The sequence below is a fragment of the Lissotriton helveticus genome, chromosome 8 (genome assembly GCF_964261635.1).
Source record: "Lissotriton helveticus chromosome 8, aLisHel1.1, whole genome shotgun sequence".
In the NCBI taxonomy this organism is placed as follows: domain Eukaryota; kingdom Metazoa; phylum Chordata; class Amphibia; order Caudata; family Salamandridae; genus Lissotriton; species Lissotriton helveticus.
In genome coordinates, this window is record NC_136069.1 from 349152161 (window position 1) to 349165851 (window position 13691).

Here is a 13691-nt window from a genome sequence, read left to right on the forward strand (position 1 = left end):
TTGAGTTTATGCTTAGGGACCAAATGACAGTAAATACCAACAGCACAAATGCATAACGGTACCCACACAGCACTTCCCTGTAATAGAGCAAGAACTGTTGGGGTGTGCATTGACCACTTACCACTATAGACATTTGATTTGAGGAAATACTGATCGCAAGCCCCTTGTTGAAATTTTGTAGCCGGTTGAAATTTTATGCCCACTGTACCCAACTGTCCTTATAATGGGTTTTGGGGTGGCAAGAATACTTCTATAGTGGGTGTGGGTTTTGGGTGGCATGGGTATTTTTATTGTGGGTGTTAGTTTTTGAGTGGCCAGGGTATTTTTAGGTTGGGTATGGGTTAATAAGGAGATATATATATACAAACACACACATATACACATACAAGTATAAATATATTTTCGGAGAGCAGCAGCCAGAGCGACTGACTCCAGAGCGCAGGACTCAAGGTTCGATCCCTGGCGCAGGTTGCAGCTCAGCTGAGCATTGTGTTACTCTGGGCAATAGCTCACTTAATCTCCCCGACAGCCCCAGTGCCTTCAAACTCTTCAGGGGGTTATTTGTAGGTGCTAATAATAGGAATTATCATTATATGTGTGTGTATATGTGTGTATATATATATATATATATATATATATATATATATACATACACATATATACATATATATATATAAACACACACACACAAACACACACACACACACACACACACACACACAATTACCTGTAAAATTGCTACCATGCAAATGCGTTTCCCACGACAATGTAAGTATTTTACAGGGAAGCATTAACTATATTTTAGATATACATATATAAAAATATATGTGTAATTTTCGTGGTAAAGACGTTTGCCTTCGAATGACCGTGTTGTATAGGCATGCACTGTTCTGCCATACAACCAACCTGATGCAGATGAGGAAGCAGACCATTTGGTTAGAGAATGAGATGTGTGCTCGACCAATGATGGCCATCTAAAGACAGTCGGTGTTCCCATGCAGTGCTCTCATGTAGCCAGTGCAATGGACCAGCATTTGGCTTGCCAAAAGCTGGTTTTCAACACTGCTGAGTCCTTCAGAATGTTACTGTCCCATATACAGTTTGCTATCATTCTAAATGGCTTCTTTTATGTTTGATTTTGTGTATGTTGTGTTTCAGGGGAAGAACTTGGTTTTCTATGTTCCCATTTTCCCCACGGTGACACCACCCTAGTATGTCCTTCCACTATCTGGTTTTAGAATGTTAGAACTTTGGTGAATGAATGCTCTTTAGTGTGACAGCTAACGGTATTCTGGTGTGGGATGCCAGCTTGGGCTTTGTACCTTTGGCTTGTCCACCATACACATCTTTACTTCCCAGGAGTAGCAGTTGTTTATGCTTATCTATTAGGATGAATATGAATGAGAGGCTGAGGTATGAGCCTACACAGTATAGTTTACGGAACGTGTGACGGAACAAATTGTCACCATCGCAAAACACAGTCTGTGCATTCTGCAAGAAAACTATCTTGCTTTGAAGACTTTCCAGACAGTTGGGGACATCATTAGGGTTTGGGACAGAGGAGAGGAATGTTTGCAGTACCTTTCTTTCTTTGTCACAATAACATCATCTGACACAAGCTTGGTGTCACGCCAGGTGTGAAAGCCACTTCTCACAGTACAATATTGCAATATAATCAGGCAGAATAGCAGTGAATTGTGTTATACAGAAAATTATTATCTCTATCGTGAAAGAAAGTTAGAAGAATAAAGGACAGGACAGCATACTTGACTGAATGGGAGGCGTTGGTGCGGTTGATTATGTCTTCCTCCGTTAGCTGCCAGTTTTTGACGCTCCCCTTCACAAAGCCAGATACCATTACAAAGCCCAGCACCAGCACATTGACACATGTGAACACTTTATTCACCATAGCAGATTCCTTCACACCGAAAGTTAAGAGCCCTGCAGGGGAAAAAATTTAAAGTTCAAATTTGCACACTAGGTGGTGCAGTCACAATAACAGACTGAGGCATCCCATTTCAATCATTCATCGCTTCACCACGATGTGACTTACTCAGGTTAGCCAAAGCCAACACAACTCAGCAGAAAGCCAGATGGGAACAGTTTACACAAGAAAGGCAAATATCACACATTTGTTTCATGGGGTTTTCATAATACGTGCTTTTTTTCTTCAGCATTCAATATGGGTGAGAGGGCTATCCCCCTCAGGATGACCATTTTCTTCAAATAGTGAAAGCCACTGATCTGTTGAGAATGTAGACAAAGTGGAGTCTCTTTTTGAGATTAATTCTTTTTACATTTTGCATATTTCGAGACACTTTGGAAAAATGTGAAGAACATTCACAAACCCGAATAAGAGCATCAGGTTTTCAAAAAACAGATTTTTTCAGTGTAAGACTACATGTGCAGGATTTCTATACTTTTCAAAATGTAATACAGTTCTTTGCAGTGGGCTTTCCATTAATATTCAGTTGCAGCTGGGCACTAGATGTGTTGGGAGGCCTGAATATAAGTTGCTTACCTATGGTATCGATCTTTCTTCAGATACTCCGCCTCCCTGCAGATTGCTCACCACATGAATCTAGTCATTCAAGCTGAAATAACTCCTGCACCAGAAGGTGGTGCCATGGATCCGTCTCAAAGCTGGTATCTTTCAAGATAGGTCAGAGCTGAACATGGCACCACCCACGCTCTAATGTTAGTTTTTTTTTTTTCTGAGCTCATCAACATAGGTTTGATGTTTTTATACTTTGCAAAAATTCGCCATATATTTGACTGCTTTGCAGTGCGTTAGAGACAATGGCATCAATGAGATCAGGTTTCCATAAGTCGGCCAATTCTTGGCTCTTGGAAATTTGGCAGCAATACATTTAAATGAGCACGAATATCATTTGCTTGCATTATTATCCAAGATAAACCACCCATCCCTCCCTTCCATGTAAATCGGGTACAAAAACCTCACCAGAAAATTCAACGCAAATACATTTTGTGCCAAAAAGTTTTACATCCTTCTTTCTCTCATTTGCCTAGGTTTACCGCTACCACGGGTCGATCCAAGCCCTTCTGAATTTGGCTACTCTGCATTTATTCTACACTGCTGCAACTTGCAACTGTATTCATAGCCATTTCCACATTTTACTCCTTAGCTTCCAATCATTCAGTTTTAATCAAGAGTTCTCCGAGGTCCAGAATCACTTAACCATGTTTGCTATTTTACAATGTCAACTTTTGAGAAAGTGGGTTATTAGTCGTGAAGGGTGTGGTCCTTCACAAGTAATAGGTCTGCAACCTTCGGTCTACTGGGAGCCAAGTAGCCCATTGTAGCACTTGACTAGTACCCCAGTCCATAGGCACGTAACAAATAACACCTGATAAATCATGTCAACGCGGTGCATTTACTTGTTAAAAGGAAAACTATCTTATTACACACACACACACTACACAAATCTACACATTAATTGACAAATATATATTCATGATGGCAGGTGGATATACCCACTGTGACATTCTTAACACCTCACACCCATAGTGAGCCCTGAACCCTTTAACCACAATATCCCTCCCATCTATACTAGGCACAACACAATGGGGTGTAGTTATCAAAAGGCAGACATACTGGCTTTGAGGTGTCACCAAATTATTAAAGTTGTAGGAAACAAGGGAACCCGAAGGTAGTACACTACGGACCTTGGGCGTTTAGCTTATTACAAAAAACAGTGGACCCTAGTAGTTTGGCTGATCAGGATAAGAATAGACACAAACTGGAATAGTATTTATGTCCTTTGTCCAGCCGGACAGGAATTTATTTGGCGATGCACACAATCAGAAAGTAATGTCAAGGGGGCACAGCCCGTGACCCACAGTGAACAAGACAAAACAACAAGTATAGGCAAGAACGAGCAAATCGGTCTGTATACTTATAATCAGTGAACAGACATATTATTTTTTCTATGTGTTATATTATTATTCACATCACACTCTAGCAGTAGCAATAGATCTAGAACAGAGGCCCTGACGAAAGACGGGGGACTATATGCCCCGTTAGGCAGAAACATGTTGGCCTTGTTTAACGACAGATATTTGTTTCCACTGTCGCCTGCATTGTTCTGTTTTTAATTAGGGGAGGCGTCCTTTGTCGAATAAAGTTTTTTCGGGTCATCTCACTCTATTTTATTATCACCACATATCTTGTTTTGCACTGCACTTTCAATAATATTTCATTACAACCATCATTGATCGGCTGTCGCATGACCGTCCATAAGTGCCTATGGACTCGATCTTGCTCCACTAACACAGCTGTGGTCAAATGGTCTCGATCAAGGGACCGATCACCTGTTATGGGAGAACCAAATGATAGGACTGATCATTAAGTTCAAATTTGATGGTCATCCACTTTTGAGCAATTGGGATTGAGTACTGTGGTACTGTATGTACGCGTTTTTCATGCACACTGACCCAACATATATATATATATATATTTTGTTGAGGGTAACTAGGATACCCCCCCTACATACCAGTTTTGAATGTAGGATAGACAGCCACATTTAGTGTTGCTTTAGACCCCGTGTGTTCCGTTTGTGTATTGGATATTTAGCTGGGGACTTGAACCACGAGTGGTCTCTAAATATTAGTATGTCCCTGTGACCCTCCCTTCCCTGTTTGTTAAGAGTCTCTGTAACTGCCCAGACTCCACTTTACTTGGTGGTGCTTTTAGGATTTAAAGGACACAGATTATGCATAGTTGCCAACATTTGGAAAACAAAATTCCAGGCACACTTTGCAGCACAGCTAATAATTACTTAATTGAAAATGTACCACACCCACTGCCCCAAAGCTCCGCCCACTCCATTCAACCCACATAATTAGCATAATTTAACTCTGCATAGGGTCTACTCAATAAAGATCAAGTATCAGGGAATTGTGACGGGAAATTCAAACTTAAGGCCAAAGTAGCCGAGTTGGAAAAATGTTCCCATTCAGCTGCACTGGAGAATTTTTCCAACTCGGCTCCTTTAGCCTAAAGTTTGAAATTCCCATCGTAATTCACTGCAAGACACTTGGCAGGGCTGGAAATGCAATTGCCAGGACTGTACCGGGATAGTAAATTACCCGGGACAGTCTCCAACTTGCCAGGACTGTCCCGGCAAAAACGGGACAGTTTGCAGCTATGAATTATGCTGTGTATAATTCTGCATGCCTCTTACTTCGGGTATTGGGGCAGTATTTTCGGGCGATTTATGATAAAAGCTATTAACAGGCTGTTCAGGGTTTGGATGCATGCTGTGTTTATCAGACATAGGGAGTCTGATGGAAGCGATCGGAGAAGGTCCTTGTTCCATGTATGCCTGTATCTGAACGAGCTACTGAGTCATATCATGATTCTGGCACATGCACTACAGTCCTCTAGAGAAATGGCAGCATGCTTACAGCGGAGGGGGTTGGCCTAATGGCTAAGGCGTTTGACCTCGGACCTGGGGATCTGGGTTTGAGTCTCGGTAACGACGCCAAAACCCCCCTGTGATTCTGGGCAAATCACTTAATCTCCCCGCGCCTAAAATGAAAGTGTGTCCTCATGTAACGTAACTGACTATGTAAAGCGCTCTGCTAACTGATTCTGTTCGGTTCTAGTTCGCGCTATATAAAACTCTGCAAAAAAAATAATAGAATGCAGTTATTTATCTTTGAACACTGTTTAAAAATAGCCAAGGCCTCTGCTAAGTTCCTCGTTTTCTCCCACACTAGATATTTCCATGCATTTTGTTGCATTGTCTAACTGTAGTGTTTAAGAGCCGACTGAGACGTATGTCCTAACTTCATGCATGACAATTCTCAACCAGTTCTACATCACACATTTCCACATCATAAAGGCATCTATTTTGTTCCCATATCCATTTCAATAAACTCTGAACTCTCAGCGCAGGATCAACCCCAACTCCAAAGCACAACCACAAATTTCGAAGAAGGGAATCGGATAAATGTTCTATGCAATTACAGGCTCTTCAATAGATTTCTTTCCCTCTACATTTTTCAAATCCTTAAACCAGCTGAGTGGTACTCGGAGATTTTCAAGGTAAATGCAGGTTTGTGGTTCTGAAAATCTGGACCCTATTGTTATCCCAATATCGAGGTCCAATACCCGTGTCACAAAATATCAACGTACCATGACGAATTTAGTGTCCGTGAACCGATAATGATTAGGACATCATTCCTATGTATTTGCGTGACAATCGAGGGTTGCCAACACCCCTAAATCGTAGTTTCCGTCCCAATCCCTTAGACTCCATTTTGTGAACGGCATCCATCTTACGTCTTGCCCTCATGTTAAGTCAATTAAAGGTCGAGCTTGATCCAAAAGGACACGTCCACCTTCCCTGACTTCCCCCTGACCTGTCCAAACTGACTCCATTGCCTTAAGCCAAACCTGTTTGGGCGGCTCCCCGCCCAGTGGCCGAATACGATACTATCGACACATAACATTCCACAAACCATTCACCCCATACAGAACATGCTTTCTACAAACATGCACCTGTCCATACTTCTTCTTTATGGCCAGTTTTATGACTGGGTGGTACCTGCCTTTATTGGTGTTTCATCGATATCTGATGGGAGTCCCGGATCTTGCTGGGTAATCTGTCACGAACTGGACATCTAAAATGTGGGTTTGCTTACGTGACGCCGCACTTTGTATTATTGCAGAAATATGTTTACAGCCATATCATAAACTCAAGAATTCTTGCTTGAAGCCATTATTTCTGTATAAAAGGAGAAGACTGGTTCTGTAAAAACGAACACGTACAGTCTCCTGAGAATACATGACCTGTGTTTGTCGTGCTTCTAGGACACGTGTTACTTGGTAGCTACCAATAAAAACTTGATCTCTGACTACGACTAGAAGACTCATTGTTTCTGTGGTCCGGAACAAGGGAGAACTCAGAGGTCTTCGGGTGTTGTCCCCTGGCACCACCGGGTTCCTAAAAACCCGGCACCTCAGTTGGCACCCAACTCGGGGCGATATCAAGCGGCGACGGTCCAAGCCAGATGTTCGTGAGGAGCTTCGTGTGAAAATTCCGGAGGACGGCCAGCCACTTCAGCGACCCCTGTATGTCGACGTGGTTCCGAAGGTCTTTGCTGCGAGGTTCCCCGCGTCCCGACGGCTACGAAGGACTGCTGCCCTGACTATCGCCTTGTTTTGGACCCAGTGATCCTTGGTAGAGCGAAACGATAGACGAGTCTTCTAACGATGTCACCGATCTTCAAATACTTCAGTTAAGTATAAGTGGAGCGTCTCCCAGTCCTTAGTTTGTCCTTAGTTTTTGGTATCCTGGAGATACGACTTGATTTGGCACTTGCAAGCCCCAAAGCCGAAGGACTCGTGTTTTCACGAGAAATATCATAATAGATAAACCTTTGAAGTTTGAAGCTAGACTAGTGAGCGAAGATGCCTGGTTTTAGCAGACTTGGAAACTTGTTTTGTCTTGGTTATAATAGGGACTCCCGATTAGAGGATTCGTGTCCGGTTCCTCCAATTGGAACTCCAACGTATGAGCTCTATGTAAAACATGGCGTAGGTCCTATCACATATAATGAAGTGTGGATAAAATACACCCGTAAGGATGGTGTTTTAAAATGGCCCCAATATGGTAGTTTCGACTCAGAAATTCTAGATAACCTAGAGGTCAAACTGTTCAAAAAGAAAGCCCGACCGGCGATGTTTGACTCTTTCCGCTTATGGCGTAAAGAGGCCAAACAAAAGGCAATTAAACTAGAAAAGAAGAATAAGAGGGAAAGGGGTATTTCAGTAATACAAGCCGCGATAAAATTTAAAGACAACGAAGAGGATCGAATAAGTGAGCAGTTGCACAGGCAACGTAAAATGGCAATAGATAAATGCTATCCTGTTTTACCATCTCTTCAGCAAGAGACAGTAAAAGAGCGTGAGAAAGATCCATTAATGGCGCATTTGCTGAGTTCGCCACCACCCTATGCGCAAAATGCCACATCACCTCCGCAACCTTTAGTTGCACCTCTGGTAGCTGTTATACCAGCTCCTCTACAGCACTCACCAGCTACTCTTCAGCTGGCTTCTATTTCTCTAGTGCAGCCTCCTCAAGGCTCACCAGTCACATCTACTTCTCCTACTGTTCCTTCTACAACTTCACCTAGCGCACCTTCTATTTCTTCCGATACTAGTTCTGCGAACGCTTCTGTTTCTGCTTTGCGTGACTCTGTTCTGACACCAGTTATTCCTCCACTTTCACCTTCCGTCTGGCATAAAACGGCCAGCATTATTACTAACATTCCTTCACCACTTTTTCGGTCGCCTAAAACGACCCCTAATACGGGACTAAGACAGTTACGAAGCCAAATGCCTGATTATCGAGAGAGGGAATGCCTGAATAAGTTAGCACGGAATTGGGCTCTGGATACAGCCAGATATGATGTAGAGTCCGTCATGAACGTTTTCCGTCAATGGGATGAACCGACGCAAAGATATGTTTTTGAACAGATGTGTGTTTTTCTGTGTGAGGATTTGGAAGATAATGGTCAAGAGAGCAACTCTCGAGAGTTGTGTAGTATACGATTTAAATTCGGGGAAGGCATGATTGTAGGTCCCGATGTCGACAAAGCAGTTGAGGTATTATTATCATATCGAAGCACAGGTGGTAACTCTGGGTCATCGTCTGAATGTGGTACGTCTAGTAGGAAAAGAGCGAGACAGTACCCCATGAGAGAGGTTCCTCCTGTTTGGAGGGAAGGTGATGCGAATGCTAATCCACCAATTCTGCCCCATTTCCAGCGTGTATGGGTACATGTCCCATGGAAAAGATCGGAAGTATTAGCACTCAAACAGTCACTACCTGACCCTCGTAAGAACCCAACTGGGTATTATAAGGAGTTATCGCAAACTGCAAGCTCATGTATAATGAATTTAGCAGATGTAGACATGTTATTTGGGAACGTTGTTCCACATCCTTTATGGAGCAAGATACGTCATACGGATCACGATCAGGAACTAGGTGACTCATGGGCGAACATTGCGACTACAGATGCTAGACAAGTCGGTGGTTTTAAACCTGAGCCGTTAATAGCTGAACTTCCCGGTAGAATTATAGCGTACATGAAGACAATAATGCCTGAAGTACGCGTAAATTGGGACAAGCTATCAGCATGTAAACAAAAGAAAGATGAGAATGTGTCTGACTTTTTCACGAGATTTGAGGAAACATTCACCGACCACAGTGGCCAAGATATGGCTACCGAGGGTGGCCAAAGATTGTTTGTGGACAAGTTCGTACATAATTTGCTCCCTGAACTATGTAATAAACTAAAAGACTCTGAGAGTGCTTGGGCTGTCTCTACGTCAGCACAGATTTTAGCTACAGCCCAGTACTATGAGAATAGGCGTAAAGACGAGCTAGACAAGGCAGATAAAAAGACGAAAGATTTGAAAACTAAGGTTCTCCTCCAGCAGGCCTATCCGCCTCGCATGGCTAGTCAGCCCGACTATCAACCACGACAGCAGTATTCGAGGAACGCGCAAGGTAACGAGTTTTCCCACCAGCGTCCTACATATGGCCCGAATCAATGTGCGTATTGCAAGGAAGAGGGTCATTTTAAGGATAATTGTCCGGCTCTTGCGCGACGTTTAAACGGTGGTCAAGGTATAAGGGAGAGAGGTGTTCAACATGCCCCTAGAGGTAGAGGCCGTGGAAATTTCACTCAGAATACAACTTCTTTTCCGCCTCAGAAGTCCATGAATAGCTTTGACAAACAGAATAATTCATCGTCTAAATCAGCTCAGTACTATGCTGACGACTATTACGCTGAACACGAAAATGAGGGTAACGATTGCTAGGACAGCCATGGACAAAGAGAGGGAGTTGTCTCAGTTCCGGTAGATCAGAATGGACCTTATGTCGAGGTAATAGCCTCAGGAGTGTCAGAGCCATTTCTGCTGGATACTGGTGCCACAAAAAGTTCTATCATGCACTCGAAACTTCCTGGCGCACCTTTGTCTGGCGAAATGAATGTCTCAGTAGGTTTCTCTGGCGCCCCTGTAAGAAACCCGATCTCTAGTCCTATGTCTCTTTCTGTTGGCCCATGCGAATTAGAAGCACCCCTCATTTTGACAACAGGTTGTGGTGAACATTTGCTAGGTTATATGCGACCTTGTACTGTTCTCCCTCGGGAGTACAACTTACTTTAGGCAATAAGGTCATTTCTTCGATGTATTTATCAAAGGAAAATATTCCAACTGAATTATTGTCACTTCCTGATATACTCTGGGCTAATGGTTCTAATGATGTAGGTCGTTTGGAGATAACACCATATGTCATAACGTTGAAAGCCGACGTTAGGTTGCCACGTATTCCCCAATACAAAATATCTAGCGAATGCGAAAAAGCGTTGTTGAAAATTGTTCATGATTTGATCGATAAAGACGCCATCGAAGAAACGACCGGAAATGTCTGTAACAGTCCGGTTTTGCCCGTCTTAAAACGTACGGATCCTTCACAACCCCCTGTGTATAGGTTCGTGATCGACCTCAGAGAAGTAAACAAGATAGTTATCCCACAGTTTCCAGTCGTCCCCGACATTACTGCTTTATTGACAATGGTTCCAGCTTCAGCAAATTGGTTCTCGGTGATTGACCTGAAGAACGCTTTCTTCAGTATCCCGATTGCCGAGGAGAGTAGAGATATTTTCGGATTTAATTTAGGAGGACGAAGCTTCCGCTTCAAGGTCGCTCCTCAAGGCTACTGCGAAAGCCCATCCATATTCAGTCAGGCCCTGAAAACACAACTAGACACGATTGTTCTACAAAGTGGTTCAACTCAATTCAGTACGTAGATGATCTGCTGATCGCTGCGGACACTGAAGAAATTTGCAAGAAAGCTACGTTATCATTATTGCATCACTTATGTGACATGAAGCACAAAGTCTCCCTTTCCAAACTACAATTTTGCCGACAAGAAGTAACCTACTTAGGTCACGTCTTGTCGAAGGAGGGAAGGAGACTGACACCAGAAAGAATACAGGCAATTGCAGACCTAAGTGCCCCAAAGACACAGGGAGAAGTTCGAGCTTTTTTGGGCATTACATCGTACTGTAGACAATGGATACCGAATTTCTCACTGCTAGCTAAACCCTTGCTGGCACTACTCCGTAAAGATACACCCAATCCTATGCCCTGGTCTGAAGATTGTCAGACGAGTTTTCACAAGTTGCGTGATGCATTGTGTTCAGCCCCTGTGTTGGGAAACCCCAACTACAGTAAGCCTTTCACATTATATGTCCATGAGAAGGAAGGCTGTGCATTATCAGTCTTAACACAACATTTTGGGAACAGACAGCGCCCATGCGCGTATTTTTCGGCAACTCTGGATCCTGTGGCTAAGGCACTACCAAGTTGTCTGAGGGCTACCGCCGCAGCAGCTGTCTGCATTCGACAATCCGCTGGATTAGTCATGAATAATACTCTGATCGTTATGGTTCCGCATGCAGTAGACATTTTACTAAATAGGACGAAGACACAACACCTTACTAGCGCTCGACTATCCAGTTACGAACTGACGTTGCTAGCAAGCCACATCCACATAAAGAGGTGTGATACACTGAATCCCGCAACGTTATTACCCATTCCGACAGGAACAGACAAGAGTGATAAACATGACTGCTGCTTTAGGACAGAAGAAGAGACAAAAGGGAGAGTAGACTTACAGGACACTCCCCTTCCTGAATGCAATGATACTTTATGGGTTGACGGTTCATGTTTCAAGTTACCGAATGGTGATACGACTGCCGCATATGCTGTAACAACATTACACACCATTATAGAGACCGCACGTATTTCCCACAACTCTGCACAAGCTGCGGAAATTATTGCACTTACCAGAGCATGCGTGTTAGCAAAAGGAAAGCGAGTGAATGTGTACACGGACAGCCAATACGCCTTTGGCGTGGCTCACAGTTTTGGGAGATTATGGCGTGAACGTGGTTTCCTTACCTCACATGGTGCAAAGATACAACATGGTCAGCTAGTTAATGAGCTCCTTGAGTCACTGACCATGCCACTACAAGTTGCCATTATGAAATGCAGTGCACACAAGAAAATTCAAGACGATATTGGCCGCGGGAATGCATTTGCAGACTAGGTTGCGAAAGAGACCGCAAGGGACACGATGAGTCGAATGTATGTTGCGGGTCCCGCTAGATGTACTGCTGATGTGGGAATGTGTGAGGACACCATTGAAAGCGTAAAATGCATACAAGCTGAGGCAACTGAGAATGAGTTGAATGACTGGAGAGAAAGTAAGGGTAGATTGGATGCGAATGGTTGTTGGGTCGAATTATCGGAACACCAGCGATGGCTACTACCTAATGCATACGTACTTGCAGTAGTAACAATGGCTCACGGCATGGCACACATCAGTTCGAAAGGAATATGTAAGCTATTGGCCCCAGTATGGCAGAATAGCAATATCCCAAAATATGCAGAAAATGTGGTCAGAAACTGTATGATATGCCTAAAACACAATCCCGGTAAAGGAACTCCAACTCCAGCTGGTCATTTTGCGCCTCCTACGTATCCGTTCGAGGTTTTGCAGCTCGATTTCATTCACATGGAAAGGTGCAACAATCTAAAGTATGTGCTCGTTGTTGTTTGCGCTTTTTCAAGGTGGGTGGAAGCGTACCCCCTTAAAGACAATACTGCTATGACAACTGCCAAAGCCCTTGTCAAAGAGTTCTTCCCGAGATTCGGTATGCCTAGAATTGTCTGGAGTGATAATGGAAGTGAATTCATAGGACGAGTGATGAAGAGAGTGTGTGAGTGTCTAGGCATACACCAGAAATTCCACGCTGCAAATCACCCCCAATCAGCTGGATTAGTAGAGTGCTAGAATGGCACTTTGAAACTCAAGCTAGCCAAGATCCAAGCCAGTACAGGTCTTAAATGGCCTGACGCCTTGCCCCTAGCACTCTTGTCAACTAGGATGACCGTCCATTCCAGATTAGGTCTTAGCCCCCACGAGATCGTGTTTGGCCGCCCAGCCAACGTCTGGGGCGTGCCAAGACCAAAGAAACTCCGTGAAATAGAGCACCCCGCACTGCTTGACTATTTGTGCGAATTGACAGCTAAATTGCGTGTTTTACACCAACAGGTTCACAGTTCCTCTCCACCAGCCTCTGACGATCCAGGTCACTCCATCACACCCGGAACGTGGGTGTTGGTGCGGAACTTCCAGCGCACCAACAACGGACAGCGGAGGTGGACTGGACCTTACCTGGTACTTCTTTCCACGAGATCAGCGGTTCGGGTGGACGGCAAAAAGAACTGGGTGCATGGGACCCATTGCAAACGGGTCCCTCTGCCCCTTCCATACGACCGGTGGGTCGATAAAGGACTTGCCGACTCTAAGACTGAATCCGTACCTCGTTTCATCCCTTTCAGCGATGCACGTTTAAAAGAGACTGGTACCGAAAAGGAGAGTGATCGTATTTTGCAAGGACGTGTGTCACCATCTATGCAATTGGACACTACCGAACCTGAGACATTGTTTAAAGACCACACCGTACCTGAGAAGCGACGATACAACCTGAGATCCAGCCCCAGGGACTAATAAAACCTTGATCTAATGTGATTTCCCTTTTCCCCCAAGAACTATTTTTTATCTTCCAGCTCTCTCGTC

General features: G+C 43.9%; 1 protein-coding gene across 1 annotated transcript in view; it reads right to left on the reverse strand.

The window, feature by feature from the left end:
* Positions 1-13691, reverse strand: part of SLC7A1 (solute carrier family 7 member 1) — a 538789-nt gene that overhangs the window by 221135 nt on the left and 303963 nt on the right. The window contains exon 7 of the mRNA XM_078657133.1: positions 1767-1941. Within this exon, the coding sequence (XP_078513259.1) occupies positions 1767-1941 (175 nt within the window). The remainder of the gene's footprint in view (positions 1-1766; positions 1942-13691) is intronic.